Raw genomic sequence first — 20,467 nt, 5'->3', positions numbered from 1 at the left:
AAATTGCCCTGTTCAATGAAAGCACAGCTCACCTTGCATTCCTCTTGCCCGCAGGGTTGACTCTGCCCTCTTTCTCTGTTCACTGCAGGTTCAAAGGGGCTAATGGAGAGAGTGCAGTAGTCCTCATCTTCATTTCTTAAAGTGCCAAAGGCCTGTGTAGGAGTGCTAGGCAAGGAAAGTTCTTTCTTTTTCAAATAATTGCAAACCATAAGTAATCGAATGGATACTTTTATTAAGCTACCAAGCCCCTGTTTGGTAAAGACCAGTAAGGGTTAGCTTTACTTTTTTTTTTAAAAGACAGACCAAGTCATTCGTAAAAATGTGTTAATTCAGAATTACAGTATTGCTACTGTACAACACTGCATGGTCTTTGTCAGTAAAGTTTAGGTTAGTATATCTAAATTTACAAGTGTCAACTATATTGTTGACACTGCCTATGTCCCTGCAAACCTCAAGGAAGCCTGGATTACGCCGCTTCTGAAAAAGGAAAACCTAGATCCATCAATACCCGGCAATTGCAGGCCAATAACTAATGTGCCGTTCTTACTCAAAATCATTGATAAGATTGCGTACATACAGTATCAGAAGTTTGTGGATACTAATGAATTACTGGCAAGCGAACAATCCAGATATAGAGCCAAACATGGACCCGAGACTGTGCTCTTGGATCTCCAGGCTAATATTGCTAACATCATCGAAAAAGGAAATCCGGCCTTATTAATGTTGCTTGATCTCTCTTCGGCATTTGATCTCATAGATCATGATCTTCTGGCCGAGAGACTATGAACAACGGGTCAATGCTCTTCATCACCTATAAACTGGTTTAAGTCTTTCTTGGGCCCAAGAATGGCCGCGGTGGTAAAAGGCAACTATAGTTCTCTGAAAACATTGCTCACATGCAGCGTCCCCCAAGGTTCGTGTTTATCACCGCTACTTTTTAACATCTTCTCCAAACTTTTATGCGACATGCTTAAAACTATGGGAGTCCAGTTTCAAATTACGCTGATGACACCCAATTGGTCTTTGAATTGACAGGATCATATAAAAGGGATGTGATGAGAGTTAATGAGGTGTTTAATGCCGTACAAAAATGGATGGCTAATGACTTCCTTGCACTTAATGAGGCAAAAACTGAACTGCTCATCCTTGGCACACCTCAGAAAGTAGGTAAGCTAAATCAACAATTTAAAAAATGTAAGATTAATGACCGCTTCATTGAAGTATCTGAGCATGTCAAGACTTTGGGAATCTTCATGGACTCTCATCTCCTGTATAAAAGACATGTCTCTTTTTTAAGTCGTCATGTGCATTCTACACATCTCATCTGGCAAATACGTACATACCTATCTGAGAAAAACTTAGCACTGATTGCTGGAGCAATAATTAATTCCAAGTTGGATTATTGTAACAGCCTTTTAATGGGCATGTCTAAAGGTAACATCACAAAACTACAGACTATACAAAACGGTGCAGTAAGGGCTGTATTTGGACTAAATAGACGCAGAGAAAAAAATCTCAAAAGCCAGAAGAAAACTTCACTGGCTTCCGGTACAACAGCGAATAAAATTCAAGTGCTCAATTACGATCTACAAATGCCTGGTGGGGTCCGCCCCAAGCTATCTCACTAAGGGACTAACCAAGGCACCAGTACGTAGAAGTCTTTGATCCAACAGTAAAAATATCCTACAACACCAATTGAAAACGCAGACTAAAATTGGCGGTACTAACTTTGTTCACCGGGCCCCCACGATTTGAGGCCCTCTGGAATCAAAGATGGTGTCTCTCACCATATTTAAAAAACTACTCAAGGCACATGTTTTCGATGAAGAGTAAACCTAATCGGCATTGGCTGCCATACGGATGCTTGAGTCTTTCTGTTCCATGTCGTCTCTTCGTGAGCGCTTTGAGGCCCATGAGCGATGGGGCGCTATACAAAAACAAAAATAGATATATTTTGTTGAGGAAGGTGCATCCTATCGACGAGTGAACACTTTATTCCATGCTGAATAAAGACAATGTTGAAGGAGGAAAATAATATCACTTCACATTTTACTTGATAAAAGCTAAAATGAGTATGCTTTGTTCCTGCTGAGATGTAAAATGAACAGCCACTGATCGGCTCCTTCAAAAACAGATGCACACCTGGTGCACAAGGAGTCAATCTATTAGGACATTCCCTTTGTTCTGTGACCTGCTGGTTGCATACATCTATGCAACAGGTGCTCAACCCATGAGCTGATCCCAAACTGATTGACAATCCATCTCATCACCCTGTTGATTTTTACCAGCTAACCTGAAAGTGAGATGCCACAAAATACAATATTCCATCTAGTTTGCCCAGTTCTCTGCCTGCTGTGCCATCCACTCTGCTTAGTCTTACTTTATTTCCTCTTACAAAATGAATACACAAAGTAAGCTAGATGTTTATGCAAAGTAGTGATTTAATAGTTCCATCGAGTCTGTACATCTACAGATCTAATGCAATAACATACACTGTAGTTGGCCTCTAGAGCTCACTTTTCTTTACAATGATGATTGCATTATATATTACCACTGCAAGAGAGTGCTGGCCAATATGGAGGCCAGGAACACAAGCGGAATCTGCAAGGTGCCACATGCATTTCATGCTGGGCCTCTGACCAGTCTTCACCCTGTCCTTGAATACAATGGCCCAGGTCAATTTGCCACTGGTATGCCACACCTACATTCCCCCCTCGCCCCCCTCCCCTCCCCTCCTACCACCCACTCCTGGAAATATTTTCTTCCAATCGCAGACCTGTGTGTAATTTCTTTGTAATGGAAGCATGAATTGCGCAGAGCCTGGCTCCCTTAAAAACAAACATAAAAAGAGTATCCGCACCACAGAGGTTGGGGTGTGAATGCTAATGGAGATAAACACTGCTTTCATGGGTGCGCAGGGCTAAAAAAAACTGTGCTTGGGCCTCCCTGGCTCGGGCTGGAGGACCTTTAGCAGCACTGCCCTCCCTCGAGTGGTATTTAACACTATACTGAAAACAGTTGATATCAATGACGGGCAAAGGCCATCTTGTCCACCTGTAGTTGATCATTACCCTGCCTGCCGCAACACCAGACTACCTACTTAGACTCAGGCTTTAACATAGGGAACCTTTTGATTTATGATACTTCTGAACTTCTCCTCACACAGTAAATGGAAGGTCAAGCATGCAATATATGTGACCGTGCCCTGTGCAACACCAATTGCATCTATGTGTGTTAGGGAGAATTCTCTGTTTAGGCTGAATTTCCTAACCTAGTGAGTCCCCCAGCAGCTTTGCTGGATTTCTGGAATTTGTTTTTTCCATCCTGCCAAGAGTGAGACTCTTTTTCTCCCACTCTTGGACATGAATGTGTGCAATTCCTTTTGAATGTCAATGTGTTCTATGGGCTATGGGGTCTTTTACTCCATAGGGTCTCATATGTTTTACTATGTGTGTTACACGCACCCTCCGTGCCGTAGCGCTGGGGCGTCCTAGCGGACCCACATCATAAACTCCATACCCGGGGACTGACTACTGTCTCCCCGGGCATGTAAAGTCACCATTGGCTTTACTAGACCTAAATTTACTAACAGAACTAGTACAAACCATCCTATTGTGGACATACTAGTAGGGGTAATTCGATTACTCCTGGGTCTGTTATTCGAGGGGGCACTGTCCCGTCCCCCCATGTCCAGTTTTGGCTGGTGGCAGTGGAAACTACTTGTTATATTCGACCCCGAATATAACCCTATGGGATTCTTCCCATTGTTGGAGATTGATACTTTTCCTCGTTAATCTCTAACATACCACCGGTTTACTTATCTTAAATAAGTCTATCGGATGGTATTTTCTGCCAGAACTCGGTTTTTAAAATGGCGTCTGTGTTCGTCTCTGACTCCTAAACCAAAGGTTGAGCCCTTTGTTCCACTTTTGGCGGGCCTCTGTACAGAGACCCTCCAAAGTGGTGCCATTCTGTCTGGGTTACCACAGGGGTGTGGGAGGGGGTTTAGGCACCCTGGACCGAGTTGCCTTGCCAACTCCGGTCGCACTCTGGTGTGATTGGCCCAAGTGGTGAGCCACCCTGCTCACCACTTAGCGTGTTTTGATTGACAGCTAGGCTGAATGAATGGGGGTTTTCTGCATAAAAGCAGGGCTTTTGGGACTGGATCTTTAGAAGTTGCCACAGGACCTAAGAATCCGACGAGGGTAAAGCTGAGCCGACCTGCAACGACGACACCTCCGGTGGAGCCCTGCTGAACCGACTCACCACTTCCCGACGACAGAGGAGATCTCCCTGCTGGAGAGTCTCTTCCCCTGATTGGTGGGAACCACCAGTCACCTTTGCTTTTTCTTCGCCCCAGCACGCAGTGGTCGAATTGCCCGTGCAGAGCACCCCGGCAACCGGATAGCCACTACCCCTGTACCGCGACCAATAGGTGGTGCCTTGTGACGGAGCACTCCGCAGCTGGTCTCTTCCCTGGTGGTGCACCGGACTTCACTTTTCTTCGACGACGAGATCATCTCTACTTTTGGCAAAGACCCAATGTGCATCCACCACCAGGAACAACTGCCCCCGCCGGAGCTGTCTCTCCACAAACAAGGTACCGTGTCCGCCTGGCTTCCCTTTCTGCCGGATAGTGAGGTGTCTTAATCCTCGCCTTTCCATTGGGTCGCCTCCAAGCTGTCTTTAACGTACTGTTCTGAACTGGTCCAATCTTTCCATAACAATTTGCGATAAAGACTTGAAGCACATTTCCACTGAGACACTTTTTGGGACATATCGCCTTGCCTCCCTCCGAGTGGGCCTGGCCTCTGAACTTTGTGATCTACAGTAGACCCTGCCTTACTTGCCTTGCATTTGTCCGTAAAGTATTGGTACCGAGTTGATTTCATAACCTGCCTTATTTTTCTCTCCCGTCCTAACGAATACTAGAGTGCCATCTAGGTTAAAGCATACACCTCTGTCTGCAAATAAGTGATGCCGGTGAACCTAGACTTGTCAAACTATTGTTAGGGGGATTGATCTGTTTCTTCGTATAAGTAATTGTGATTGAAGTTGTTTGCCGAATTAGTGCCAGAGTGTTCTCCATAGATGTGTCGTTATAAATAAATACCTTTTATATCTTTACACCGAAGCCTTGTTCCGTGTCTACTTGTCCTACTGTGTAGATTGCCCTATTTTGTATACTCCACATACTGCCTAACTCTTCTTGAGGGAAGTCTGACTGCTCAGCCACAGCTACCAAGTGAATCTGTGTGGTACAGACTGCTACCAAGTGGGTTTACTGCCAAACACCTGTAGTCCTAAATCTTTTGCAGTGGTCCCAGAGGGAACTGCACAGGTTTCCGCTTAACAATGTGCACAGAGCCTTGCACTGAATACTGTTTTCAGAGCTTTTTTTGTTATCATTTTTGTTCATCAGGCAGTTTTTACATTCAAAGACACTAATCTCACTAATGACTGACTTCAGCGGTACACAAAAATGCTGTATTAATCATTTCGAGATGTTGAGGAACAAGACTGCAGGAAAGATTCCAAGGGGTGGGTGGGTGAGTGGGTGAGAGACCGGAGGCAAAAGTTGGAGAACCAGAAAACCGGTATTTAGTGTTGTGATGAGAATCCTGTCGCCTTTTTGGACTGCCTCCTGTCAACCTATGGTTCTGATCCATGCTGGAGGGCCCGCCACTCACGACCTCTGCAACAGTCCACCAACAAGCTTCCTAGAATGTCTCCTTTTGGGAGAAAGGGGTCTCCTCTTATTGGGTCTGGGACTGTGAACGAAGGAGGAACAATCCTAAGGAGATGAGTGAGACAAAGCTAGTACATATTAAACGTGAGACTATAAACACACAGGTTGCATTTATCTGCTGCTAGAAACCTAGCCCCATGGTTAGATAACTGGGAGAATATTTTGTTTGAAGACTCTTTGCCCTGAGAGGGACACATTCTTTTGTTCAGTTATCCTATAGGACTACCCATATCCTGGAGAGTAACCATCGGACCACTTCGGTTTGTGGTGTATAAAATAAAATCTTAAGGAAAGTATTTCAGATCCTTCAAGTTTCCTATTTTGGCTAAATTTGTGCACAGTCTCTAATGAACCTTTTCTTAAGCACATCATGTTGTCTGTCCTTGGTGTCGATCAATGACCACCACATGCGGGCATACATTTGTCGGCCGCTTAAACTATCAGCTTTGACAATGCAAAGTAAGCATTTCTTGTAAGATTTAAAAAAAAATTCTACAACCTAAAATCTTTTCTAAAAAGTTGCTTTCTTTTTTTTTGCAGTGCTTAACAAGAGGGATACTATTACAAACTCAGGTACTTAACTTCCTGGAGGTACGATTGTACTGTACCATATATAGTGTAGAAGAATTTTTCAGGAACAAATGGACCAGTTCTATCTTTTTGTGCTTTTTCATAACACAAATTATTGATTAGACTGCTAAGGACTAAACTCATTGCAAGAAATAATTCGTATTGTACATGCAGGGATGCCGGATCTAATACGGTTTATTTTTCAGGCTATTCCCTGTTCAGTTATTTCCATGGACCAACAAACTACATTTTCTTTCACTCTGGGTGTGTACAGTCACGCCCCCATCCATAGCAGGTGTTAATCTGTATTCCTGGAATGTCTTGGTGCCCTGACCATTAACGGTTAGTATAGCCAGCTCATAGGGGCTAAAAGGCTGTATTAATAATGTTTGCATAACCCTGCCTGAGTTCTCCTTCAAACAATCTAATGATATGCTTTGTTTTAGAACACTGTGTTCTCGAATAATCAATCAATCGTGGTCTTTTAAATTGGCATATCAGAATTTTTCAAACACATTTCCAACACCAGAAAAGAGTCATTACAAAATCTTTGATTACCAGACACAGGAATATGATGCCTATACTACCCCAAGTACTCGTCGCCTGTGTGTATCCAAGCACAGTCTGTCTGTGAAAGAAGAGTTGAACCATAAAACACGTCTTCTGCTTAGAACTCTATCTGGTAGTACAGCAAAGCTAGTGGCATAGGTTTAATCCTTTGGTGCAAACTAACTAGTGAAAAAGAAATTGATTTTTTTAAATCGTGCACATTTCTATTTAAGTACATAATTAAAAACCTCACTGCCTTCTATTTAGTCTACACAGGAAATTGTAGAACGCCTATTTATTGGCATTATGCTTGATTCTTTTACATCGCATTGCTTTACTTAAAACGTATTCAAAAATCCATAACTCCCCATCAAACAAAATCCCAAATAAATCGGTCTGAATATTCACCTAAAACCTATCCATTGGCAGCACGCGGAATGGTTTCCATCTTTGAGTCCATGCTCACATCAAATTAGAGATTGGTTGTATATTTCGTGATGTGGAAATGACTGAACAGCAAGTTATCACAAACCAAATCAAAATCTTTGTTAGACTACACTCCCCCAAAATGGTCTTAATTCCATCTATATTTATAAAATTGAAAATGTGTGGGTTTGTGGCTGAGTTTGCGGCTATGCGAAAAGTAGTTCCTTATACAATTCCACACAGTTTCACCAATCTGCACCACATTTTGCATAGTTGTCCGTTAGGGGCCTGCCGATGCTACTTGCTACATGACATTTGGACATCCCACCACTTCCCCCGGGTTCCAGCACCTTCACACACGTGACGGTTGCCTGAAATAGGCGAAATATCGTTGTTGTTGTAGAATGACCGCCCTCCACTCTAGAATGCACAGCTTCTGGGACATTTGCACGGCAATGAACTGCATTACGCCAGGGTGTGGCAACAGGTGGGGAGAGAGCAGTGTCTCAGTATGCAGTAGCACACCAACTCTCGCCTCCCCCCTTGCGAACGTTTGCTTCGGGTTATGGCAGCCAGCCACACACACCCATTCCCAGTGCCGTTTACTTCAGAGTGCAAAGCACATCAAACGATAAGCGAACCAGAACAGGGGCCTACAGGGTCATTGATTTTCAACAGTGTTGTCATGTCTGTCCACATAACCCGTTCAGACAACGGGTACTATTTGCTAGTCCACTTTAAAAGGTGTTTGTAGTGACGTGTGTTCTCTCAACTTATCTTTGGCTATGTGTGATCTGTATGAATTGTGTGTTTTCAGCACAAGGTCACCAATGGAATTCTTGCGCGTCGCGTTTTCCCCTTCTGGAAATTCTAGGATTAACAGTTGGACACAGGCCTGGGTGGCGGTGTGCCAGTGGCTCCATCCTCCCGTACCTATACATGGTTCAGATGTTAATAAAGGACCCATACCTTCACGCCTGCTGTTCTCATCATTAGTGTTGTACAAAATGCCCTAAATACATGTTTAAGAAGTTAAGAACCTTCTTTTGGAAGACCGCAGTAAAACCTCATTAATATAAGTACACTTGTATGTAGTGCGATAGTCGATTTCATAAAGTTGAGCTAGAGTAATGCTATATGGACCACCCCATTTTTTTCAAATTGCATTGTGGGCTGCTGCGCAACTAAGTTGCATTTTGACATGCAGCATTGAGTATACTGGGTGAAGTCAGGTTTTTTAAAATATTTTATTTATTTATTTAAGGTGATTTTATGGTTATACATTTGAAAACCTTTAATCGCATATTTGAACTTCACATAAATAAAAAACATACAAACTGAAAATGTCATGAATACAATAAAAAAGTCATCTAATTTGATCCTGCAAGCTGCCCCTTTATGATAGGGTTTAGTCTGCCTTCAGGACTGTTCTTAAAGGTTAGGCAGGCTTTTCTCTTGTGTACCTTCATGTTGGGTGCTTTCGGGTAGTGCTAGTATTTTGTGCATCCTGTTTTCGTATCCCATCTTCTTTGGAGCAGTTGTGGATTAGGCAAAGCTAGGCTTCCGTGTCTGTTACCATCATGATGGAAGGCTTTATTTTCTGCAGGAAATTATTCTCTGTCGTTCCCATTGACATCTGGGTACAGTTGCGATTCCTGTGGTTTGGTTTTGTTGACTAGTGATTTGAGCACAGTAGAGCTTTGTTCCTCTCTCCTCTTGCAGGTGTTTCTTTTTATTCTAGATTCAGATATTCAGAAGGAGACTATTGGTTGCAATCAGTCGTCAAGCCTTTTTCTCTGTTGGATTGATTTTGATTGGGTAGAGCCTGGTGTCTTGCTTGTTCATATGTGGATCCAATCTTTACCACCTTCTGCTGCAGGTATTTTGTCACATGACCTCGTTCTTGAGGGGATTGGGTGGGGGGGGTTTAATCTGTGTGTGTGTGATGCTACCTTGGGATATCCATATTCTTTATTCACTACCCTCTCTATAAGGCCTCTTGGACAGGCACTTTTCCTTCTTGCCTTTGTTTTCCTCTACTAAAGGTGTTCAGAGGTATTGGGCTTCCTGTGCTGATAAACATACTAAAATGAATAAACAGAATAAATATATAATGGCGGTCCCAAACAGCCGGAAAGGAGTCTGTTTACTCCGGTTAAGGAAAATGTAGAGGCCAAGTGCTAATAGAACTTCAGGGCTAGAGTTATTACCTGCTATGAGATGGAAAAGCAATTTTCCAGACTTTGAAACTGCTATGGTCGGGATTTGGAACAGCCTAAACACATTAAAATAACTTCTGCACTACATAAAGCAATTTTCTGAGGGTTATTGCCCTTTAATAGTCTATATGGTGATCTTACACTTAAACCCTTGGAGTGAAGCTTACTTTTTCATTGTTGACAGTAATATTGTATGGTTACTCAATCTGGTCGCATCCCAAGATGAGAAAATATCTTCTTAAATGTGAAGCTCCTTGTGGCAAAGCTGTTGGACTTCTGTCTCCATACTGGTTGCAGCATTGTGGCTAGGCTCAAGCTATATAGCCAAGGTAACGACGGACTCCTTTATGAGCAGACGTCTGAAGTCCCCTAATACTATGCCCCCATTATTAACGTTTTTCTTGCTACGATTTGAGATGCAATGTGCGGTGGAGGGTGTTAATACATGTGCCAAGAAAAATTGGTTGCATGTCTTCGATTCACCAAAAATATATAGATTAATCAAAAAGTAGCATGTTTTTACTGAATTGTTGCAAGATTAAATTGTACTGCTTTTCATTCTCCGGGCTATTGGCAGTATTTTGAATTCCTTCCCAGACCTAAAGATGGGAGGTGCTTTCTTGTATCCCGTTTGTGCCAACTAGAAATGAGAGCGGTGGTGGATGGTTGGAAGCAGCTGCTGTGGTTAGGAGCCTGTTAATGTAGTAACGGAACAATTGAAACGGTTCACCTTGTTTGTATGTGCTCGACGCTACTTAAGTAGAGCAACATTCTTGAAGCCAACAAGCAATGCAATAAGAGGCAGAACCTGTATTGATGCTAGTTGGCTCCTTCTGGTGGGGGTAGACTAACGATGGGCTCCTTCTGATAGGGGGATATGAACGATGTGTGGATGTGCTTCACTGGCTGTACTGAAAATGTACCACTTTTTTTTTTATTATAGGAATAATAAGTAATTGTTAAAAGGTCTGGAGGGATGGACCAAGTAATATTTAGAAAATGAGTCCAAATTTCAGAAAATGTTTAAATTGGTACATACACCTCTTATGCTTTGAAATGTTTATATTGTCTGACGTGTATAATCTACAGTAGTTGATTGGAGTAGTGCAGCTTTTGTACAACTTTACCCTAAAGAACATAGGTTTTTAGCAAGTGTGCTTCCTCTACATTTTGCCATGTGCTCTTTTTGGTTACTCGGAAAGAACACAGTTTGTTAGTAAGTGTGCTTCTACGTTTTGCCATGTTGTCTGTTTGCGGGTACTTGGAGCTTCACTCCCATGATGGTGTGATCCCCAACTATGAGAAGTGTCCTCTGTGCTCTTTGGTGTTGATTTTCTTTGCTTTTTTCTCAGGTCTGGTGAATGTGGAGCATGTGATTAGCAAGAGGATGGAGCTGAAAAGAAAGGCAGAGGTAAACCAACTGTACTTTTATACTTCTTGCTATCCCTGGTGAAAATGGTAAACTGACTGAGTGGATTAGCCAGGATCCATTAGTCTGTACCAAAGTCTTTTTTCCCGATTGGCAACTTTGCTGATTTTGTTTGTTGCCGTTTTTACCCGTTTTTATTACCACACAGTGGGGGAGATCCCCCCCTAAACACCCCCCCCCAAATTTTACCTTCTATATACCTTACCCATACTTACCATCTGTGGTATATATTAGGCTAACTACATTCAGCAAAAGTGAGATAACCTGTTAGCCCTGACTTAGACCGTGTAATTATGGTTTGCGTAATAAGAGCCGAGGAGTAACAAAAGAAAGGAAAAGGGTTTTATGCATAATAAAATCCTGTATTCTGGTGTGTTTGACTGAGATCTGTTATTTTTCATGCCCTATTATTTATTCACACATGCAGAGGAATAGGAGCGCACACACACCCTTCGCTGTATCCCCCTCGCACTCTCTCTCTCTCCTGCTATCACTCTTCCACTAGTGCCCACTCGCTCCCTGCGATCGCGAGCCCTGCTCGCTCACTTGCTTGCACCCTCTCTCGCTCACTCACACACTTGCATCTCACCCTCATTTGCTCTTACGCCTTGCTCTCTCCTTCACACACGTGTTTATTACCCACTTGCTTAACCTGAATAATCGCCATGTAAATAATGAAAAAACAAATGTATCTGCATTCTTCTGGTACAGGAAGGATCTTGTCCTACTATAACCGCTTAATGGGACCTCCCAAATACTGCTCTCAAGACACTTTTCTCTAGGTGCAGAGTGCTCTCTCCGACATTGCTTTATTCAGATAATCATTCTTTGAGTTACCATAGGGCTGTTGAGTTTCCTGGGTATTGACATGATACAAGATCGATCACACATGCCGGAAGAATAGCTTGGGGGCAACGCATGTGTCTTGGAAGCAAGACCACACATAGCAACAGAGGTTCGAATCCCAGGCTCGCGCTTAGAAACCGGCCTGTTATAAAAGAACAATAATAACAATTAATCACAGCATACAGAGTTTTTTGAACTTGGATTCTTATGTCCAATCCTCTGCTGCGAAATTAATCTTTCCAAATAAGCCATTAATTTACTTTTTAAACCCTTTTAGCTGTGTCTCCTCGCTGACTGCTCCACCTTTGTGCCAAGGCTTATTCAGCAGCAACCACCTGCTAGTGATGCATTTCTCTTCCTATGATCTGTCCTAAATTACGCATTTCTAGCCGAAACCTTCACATTTGATATGGCTATCCGTTGCCTTCCTCTAGATTACACCATTTTTAATATTTTAAATGTTGCTATCCAGTTCAAGATGCCCGGAATCCCAGGTTTCTTTTTTTTTAAAGCTTAGTTAAGTAATTTAGCCATTGAATCTGACTGGAAATGACTATGGGTTTGGAGCCCTATTCTATTATTTAACACTGCAAACTTTGGTAGAAATTGACCAACACAATACCATTTCCAATAATATAACGAATGTACCAGGCAGCATAAAAAACAGCAGTAATAACAAAGAAATGTAATCCAGCACAACAGTGGAAAAAACAATATATCAAGCAACATGGAACCAATAGAGACTGTTAAAAGCAATATTTAACTCCTTGCCCAATTGACATCGTAGCTTGATCATCTTACAAAATGGATGCCACTATAAGAGCTTTCACTGTGATGCACTCTTTCTATGCCGTTCGTGGACCCCTCTTCTACTTCTGCTTGAGCTCTGGCAGAGCGCCAAATCTCTCCACATACACAACAAACGAATGCAATAGGAATACAGATGATACTGTTGATTGGCTTTACTTTACTTTGCTGCAATGCACTTAAACCTCCTGAAATTAAAGATCAAGAAAGGAAATCCTTAGCCATTTATTTGCAAGAGGGGTGTGTGCTGGCGAGCAGGTTAATCCGAAAGGTATTAGAGTTTATAATGAAGAAATATCTCCAAATATGAGGACTGAGCTGTTTTAATGGCTTCTCTGATGCCTTTCAGACTGAAGGAATTAGTCTCTATTGTACAACTAAGGACTATGCGACTATGCTTTTAGCTATTGGCTGTTCACTTCCCATTCTGGAGAAATGCAGGAATAAACGAACACCAGGAAGACCAATGGAATTGCACCCATCCCCATCCCCATCCATTTGTAGATCCCTGGCTGCACTGAACTGTTACAAAGCATCAGCCAGAGGCCAAAGACGTGTAAAGCATACCTTATTTTGTCACTGTTTGGGGTAGGGCACCCTGCAGCCTTTTTTGTACTATCTGACTAAATGCATTTGTTTCTTCCTTCCGAGTCCCTTGCTTTTAGGCAGGACTATTTTGAAGGCCACTGGATGGAAAATCGCTCAAGTCATTCCCTTCCCATTCCTTAAAATGCTCTCCACTGATCAGTAGAGTTTACCCGAAGAACTTATTGACCCAGTTTACTAGCTTGCTGTACCTGATTGAATTGTGTACTCCTATTTCTAGATTACTAATTTAGAGTCCTGCAATAACCGTATCATGTACACTAATGCATGCTGTGACAATCACCATGAATTTGCATTCATCTGGTACAGGAAGGATCGTGGCAAAGCTGGAGTGACCCCCCCCCCCCCCCCCACCCCCCCACCCCTCCATACACTCGTCATCCTCTTTTCTGTGGTGGCCGAGTCCTCTCTGCTCGGGGCTTTATCTAGCTTATCAGCCTATAGAATGTCAAAGGAGCGGTTGCGTTTCATGGGTCCAATTTCAATAAAATAAACGATTGGGGCATATGGATGTAGGCCAGTTGCCTTTACTATGATGTTGCCAGGTCTGGAAACAATCCGGGGCTACGCTAATGTCGGAACTGTGGGGACACGGGGCTAGCTAGCCTTTTCGTTATAGACCCTGAGCTTCTATCTGGGGCTACAACTAAAAGACCCGGAGCTATAGCCCCCCCCCCCATTACACCTCCCCAAGCAACGCCTCTGCATCTTGCGTGGTGACTGCCCATTACCCCACCTCAGATCGGGGCCCAGTACAACTGCCCTTCCCTCAGACTTGCTGAAATGAGACGTTTAAAGCAACCTGCTTAACAGTAGGCACACAGCAGTTGGCTCAGTCATAAACGTAGTGATCAGTGTTGGAGGCTCATGGCAAGTGATGTTGCGTGTGACCACCCTCGGGACATATGAAGAAAGTAATCCGAACCAATCGTCACTTTACTCATTTTCCGTTGGTCATTAGCAAGGTTAGCAAGGAGTGCCTCACCTGCTCCACTGTAACTCAGCCATGGGACTATCTCTTACCTTATTACTGCCATGACATGAAGAAACGCTGACAGGCTCTAGAACGGCCGCAAAGGCAGGGAGGAGGGATTACATGTTGGCTAGGGGTTATGTGCATTGTGGGAGAGGCGTTTGAGTCTGATGGGATACACTAGGGTAGACTTTGGGAGAAACGACAAGGGATACTGGCCCCTACTCCGAATACCGTCCTAGGCCCTGATGGGCAAAAGTTCAAGACTGCACCTGGCCTGCCAACCTACTGTGATGAATCTAGCAATGTCCTCGCTTCTTTCCCTAAGGTAGCCTTCCCTTATGTGGCCAGGGGAGGGCAGCCGCTACCTGATCCTGACCCTGGGGGTGGCCATATGAGGGAGGACCACATGGGAGGAGATGACCACCAGGGAGATCAGGGCATTGTTGGAGGAAACCATATATCCCCAACCCCCCTCCCTTTCATTGATGTTTCCTCTATTCCACATGCCTTAATGGCATATTGTCACACCCTTCCCCAACCTCTTGTTAGAGCTACTATGGATACTCCCCAACATCCCACTAAGAATAATATGACAACTGGGACAAGGAAGGGGCAGGGAGCAGTGAGGATCACGCCCAATGAAGTTCAATATCCTCTTCCTCAACCACATTAAAGAAATGGTCCCCTCACTACTGTCGACAAGAAACTGCGCAATGAAGATCACTAAAACAGAGCGACCAACACAGCGGTCTAGTTGTTGGAAAATGTATAACCAGGCCGGGAAGTTTTAAACTCATGCCAGACACAGCTGACATCGAGGAGAAGAGAGCTGCAGACGCCGGGCTGGATCGCAACCCGCACCAATGCTGAATTCATCGCTGAGGGGCAAACACGCTGTGGCAAGCGGTGTGGAGGCAAACCCGACCCCGGAAAGGAGATCCCAGGTGCAGGCAGTTCACTGCTCGAGAAAAGAGAACGTGAATCATGTACCGTGAAGGGTAACGCAGCAACGGTGCAGTGATTAATGGGGTGCAGGCAGAGCCAACAAATTGAAGCAGACTGAAGCGAAGAAGCACTGAATGCAACTGGTTAGCCCAGGGAAAAAGTTGGGTTATCGGGGTGCCCACAAGCATATGCCGCTCCATCCAAGTATGACATAGAATTGGGAACCAAAGCAAAAGGTGTCCTGAAACAACCAGTAAGCCCAAGGAGTACCAGTGGGTTACCGGGTTAACAAAATGTGCAGCTTCATGCAAACACAGCGAGAGACCAAAAGGGAGGCAATTAAAGAAGTGAAAGTAAATATAAAGCAGACTACGGCATGCAAGCAGTGGGAAGACTGGACAGGAGACCACCCAGGAGCTGACTTGCATCGAATGACAGCTCCGTTGTGCCTGTGGCATAACTTCCCCCAAGATGGCGGCGACCAGCCGAGAGACGACACTCTGTCCCCCTGCTGCCTCTACCATCACGGCAGCCCGCCCGTGGAGAGCACTATCAATAAGGCGATGAGCTGCCCAGTGATGGGCGGGATAGACGTGGCAGACGGTCCACCACGGAGATCCATCGCGACGGGTGGCCACTCTCCTGCAGAGGGAGTCCCGCATTGAGGAGCCGTCTGCCTGATCCGCAGCATTAGTCAGCTTCAAACTCCTGTCCTGGGGTGAGGGGACCACCCCCTTGCCCATCAGCAACTCCAGGTCAGCAGGAACAAAATCGCAGCAGCCCTCAGCCACTGGGAAAGGGTGCAGGGGGGGGGGGCAGAGAGCCTACATAAACTGTGCCAATTGATGTCATGCGGCCCCCACCACCTGCGGGCTGAGGAATTGAGGATTGCCATGGGGAGTCACCCAGGGCTCCTGTAGAGTAGTTATCTCCCCAAAGACACATTGCGGGGCCCCGGCCCCTGGGCCATACCACCCTGAAAGCGGGAGCTCCAAGACCCCTGGTCAAAGGTCCTTGCCTCATCCAAAGAACGCACCCTCCTTGCATGCTGAGCTGGAGGGTTTAGCACCAGGGCAAGGAACCACAGCCAGAGCTTCGAGGGGCATGCTGAGAGCTGAGCCCCTGCCAACAATTTTTCATTCCAGCCATGTCCAAACTGAAGCCTCCAAAGACGGCAGATATTAGTCATCCTGCAACCCCAGGACAGAGGGAAGAAAATGGAGGCGGCAAAAACCCAAACCCACTCGCCGGAGCAACCCACAGTTCAACTAGCCACAAAGGAGGACCTCAAGTCCTTTATGTCAGAAATTAAATTAGAATTTCGCAGTTGTATGACCGAAATTTCAACAAAGGTGGACCGTCTGGATCAACAGGTCCTGGAGATGGAACGACTGCTCGTGAGGCTGAAGATCATTCGATTGATCAAACCGCGCTGTTAACGGAGCTACAACGCAGGATTCGGGTAATGGAGGGGAAAAGCAAGGCCATGGAGTACAAACAAGATATGGAGACTAGGGCCCAAAGAAATAACCTCTGGGGTCAAAGGGGCGCTCTCCTCAATCCCAGATCAAGCCTTGGATGAATACATAAGGGAACTCTTCCAAACTCTTCTACTGCACCTCGACAAATCAATCCGTCTCCTAGACCGGACCCATAGACTACGTGCCTGTAGCGGTCTGTCTTCAGATTCCTCCTTGATGTCATCACACAGGTCCACTTCTTCACGGTTAAACAGGAAATCCTGGTGGCTAGCCGACACAATGGGAGCTAACCTTCTAGGGGACACGTCTACACATTTTCCAAGATCTTGCTATCGCGACGGTCCAAAGGCAAAGGGGGGTCTCAGACCACTAACGACATTCCTGCAAGACCAATAGGTCCTATGTTGATGGCTGTTTCCTGCTACTGTGCAATTTACCCTAGGGGCACAAAGCAGACCATCAGCTGTCTAGAAGAAGCCGAAGACCTCCTACAGAACGCTGATCCTGATGATAATGCAGGCTCTCCTACAAAGCCTCCCACACCATTGAAACTGGATGCTCCCGAAACGCAAAACCTGGGCAAAGGTGGCCAAGCGGTGGAAACACATGGCATCCCCACAGCAAACTTGACCACATACTGACAGAGCCCCAGTGAGCCCCACTCTGCTTGTGACGGTCAACGGGTTTCCCGGCAACACAAATGGAAGTAGAATTCTTATGGCCCGGGCTTCACACAGCCCATGCCTGGCCGGGAGTGCGATGGCACCCAATGGCAGACGGGGCGAAGGCCCCTATTTCAGTTTTACGTTCTGGCTACAGTGCATAAGTTGGACTTTATTTTATTTTTTCTTGTTTTGGTTTTTTTACCCTAAAACCCTGTTGCCACGTGGAGTTGGAGCTCAGAAGAAGCTAAATGGCAGATGAATCGCATCAGTTCCCTCTCCCCTCCCTGGTGGATCCTGATTCCCAACAGATTCTTCCACCCCACCAGAAATGCTTAATGTCACAGGCTTGAATTCCCCAGTAAAACGTAAATCGATGTTACTACACCTGAAAAACTTAAAGGGATCGGTAGCACTGTTGCACGAAACTCGCCTGGCCCCACCAGACTTTATTCGATTGTGGAACCAAGATGTTCCCATACAATGTCATGCCTCAAGCAGATAAAAAAAGTGGAACTGGCATAATCCTCTTTCGTGAAACTCCATTCACGGGACTGGAAACTGTGATTGATCCAGGGCATCGCTATACAGGGGTTGAAGGTTTACTATTTGGACAACTCTATACTCTAATCTCGATTTATGCCCCCAACGAGGGACCAGGAGACATTTCTACGGGAGCTGAAATCAGTTCTCCCCCCTAACCCCTTTTCGGAGGGCCAGGTTGTAATTGGGGGTGATTTAAACTGGGCCCCGGACCCCCTGATGGACAGAACTCACTAACCCACTTCGAAGGACTTTTAATATTGCCCTGGGCTTGCTCTTCTTTTTTATAGAAAGAGGGTCGGTCAACACCTGGAGTGCTGCACCCCAATGATGAGGATTTCTTTCTTTTCCCTATGTCCACTGCCCCTCCTCCCGTATTGATCTCCTCTTGGCTACCTCCCACCTTCCTCCGTACGTGGATGAGGTGAAGATTGAGCCCAGGATCCTACCCGACCATGCCCCTGTCAGGTTGACGGCCTGCATCTGTGACCTGTTGCCCCCTCCGAGGCCACATTGGCTTTTATTTGACCCTATCCTGAACGAAATGTCTCTGAGGGATGCAATGGCAACAGCGATTTGCAATTAATTTCAGGAGAATCCTGCCAATCTCACATCGGTGGCAATCACCTGGAATGCAATGAAGGTGGTTGCGACGGGCGAACTTATGACCATACAGCGGCATACCGAAAATGTATGTGGGAAACACAGGCCCAACTAGAGAGAAAAATACTGGAGGCAGAAGATGAACTTAAAAAGAGGTGGTTCCCTAAAAGTCATTGGTCCCTGCAGCTGGCCCTAGTAAGCTCGAAGCCCTGTACACGGAGGAATCAGCTCAATCTGTTATAACCACGAAACTGGGGATATTGCGCCAAAGGAAATAAGGCTAATAGATTCTTGGTCAGTAATTTGGCGAAGGGTAGACGACACAACTTTATAGTGGGCCTACGGGATACTTTGGGGAAGGTGCAATATGCAGAAGATTTCAAGCTTCAATTAGAAGCCCCTATTACCCTACAAGTGGTAGACTCATCGTCATTGAGGTCTAGGGGCCCTGGCCCAGATGGGTTCACAACCAGGTTTTATAAAATCTTTTGGGCCCAGCTGATATCTCCACTAACAACTCTGTTCAACTCCTTCCAACAAACTGGATCCTTGGCCCCCTACATGCAAACGCCCTCAATCTTATTGTTGAAACCAGGGAAAGACCCTAAAGATTGTGCCTCTTACAGGCCAATCTCATTGCTTAACATTGATGCCAACATCTATTCAAAGGTCCTGGCCAATCGATTGTCCCGAGTCCTCCCCCAACTTACCAACCCGGACCAAACAGGATTTATTCAGGGTAGGACGACAGGGGACAATATTCATTGGGCCCCAAACTTGGTGGAGGTGATGGCCTGAGATCATCATAAACTGGCGCTGTTGGCCCTGGATGCAACAAAGGCATCCGTAGAAGCTTTTCGGTTTAGACCCATTTTTCGTAAAATGATTTTGGCTAACAATAGGGCCCTGAAAACCTTCTTACGGGTTAACCTGGTACATACAGCCCCATCCCACTCACCTGCAGAACTAGGCAGGGTTGCCCCTTGACCCCATTATTATTCGCCCTGATAATGGAGCCCCTAGCCTAGCCCAAAAGATACAGAACAACCCCTCTATAGAAGGGCTGGTAATTGGCCAGATGCAGCATAAGATATCCCTTTACGCACATGATGTTCTTCTTACCTTAACTAACACACAAGTTTCCTTACAGCACACTGTCCGAATTAAAATCCTTTGGTCAAATGGCAAGTTTTCAAATTTAACTATAATAAATCTGCTGCTCAGAGGGTGGACTTAACCGCAAATTACATTCTCTCCCTACAACCGATGTGTCCAATTAAATGGAATGGGGACTCCCTGGAGTACCTAGGGGTGCGTATTGCAGCCTCACTGGAAAGCTCTATGCAACCAACTTTCCACCTGTTTTCACAGCTTTGGAAGCTGATCTGGCAAGGTGGTTGACTCAAGAGATATCATTAATGGGGCACATTACGACCTGTAAAATTGACCTTCCCCTGTTCCAATATTTCTGTTCAGCACTCCCAGTGGAGATCCTGCTGAGCCCCTTTCTCCATTTACAACAGAGGTTTGGCCGGGCAGAAAAACTAGAATTCCCAAAAGGGGGGTGATGGGCAGTCCACGTCTGGGTGGCCTAGGGGTTCCACATTTACATCAATACTATGCTGCTGCACAATTGCCAAGGCTTTTTACCTGGCAGGTTCCCTCTAACAAATCGAAATTGGTTCACATCGAACAGTCCAGGATTTCACTTCCTCTTCACTGCCTCCCACATGTTCCACACTCGACACGGCAATCATGGCCCTTGCTGCTGTCTTCCACGAAAACTTCCATAAAAATCTGGGACTGGGTGTTTAGGTATAAGGGGAACCCAGGAGGTATAGGCCCACTCACACCAATTTTCCATAACTCTTCCTTCACCCAGGGCCTGCAACCTGGCCACTTTGTGCACTGGATTTGGGGGGGGATTGTTCACCATAGCAGACCTGTTTGACGATGGCCATTCTACTTTTGTAAGGAAAAGTTCCACCGGACTGGCGCAGATTCACATATGCCCAACTTTGCCATTGGATCGCGCACCCCGCAGTCAAACGGGGGG

At 45.3% G+C, this 20,467-nt stretch overlaps 1 protein-coding gene across 1 annotated transcript in view; it reads left to right on the top strand.

Moving 5' to 3' along the window:
- Positions 1-20,467, top strand: part of SOAT1 (sterol O-acyltransferase 1) — a 454,029-nt gene that overhangs the window by 209,621 nt on the left and 223,941 nt on the right. Inside the window, exon 3 of the mRNA XM_069641479.1 lies at positions 10,866-10,924. Within this exon, the coding sequence (XP_069497580.1) occupies positions 10,866-10,924 (59 nt within the window). The remainder of the gene's footprint in view (positions 1-10,865; positions 10,925-20,467) is intronic.

The sequence above is a fragment of the Ambystoma mexicanum genome, chromosome 1q (genome assembly GCF_040938575.1).
Source record: "Ambystoma mexicanum isolate Mex_15411 chromosome 1q, UKY_AmexF1_1, whole genome shotgun sequence".
Lineage (NCBI taxonomy): Eukaryota > Metazoa > Chordata > Amphibia > Caudata > Ambystomatidae > Ambystoma > Ambystoma mexicanum.
The sequence above is the reverse complement of the archived record's forward strand: the minus strand, read 5'-3'. Positions and strand labels throughout refer to the sequence as shown.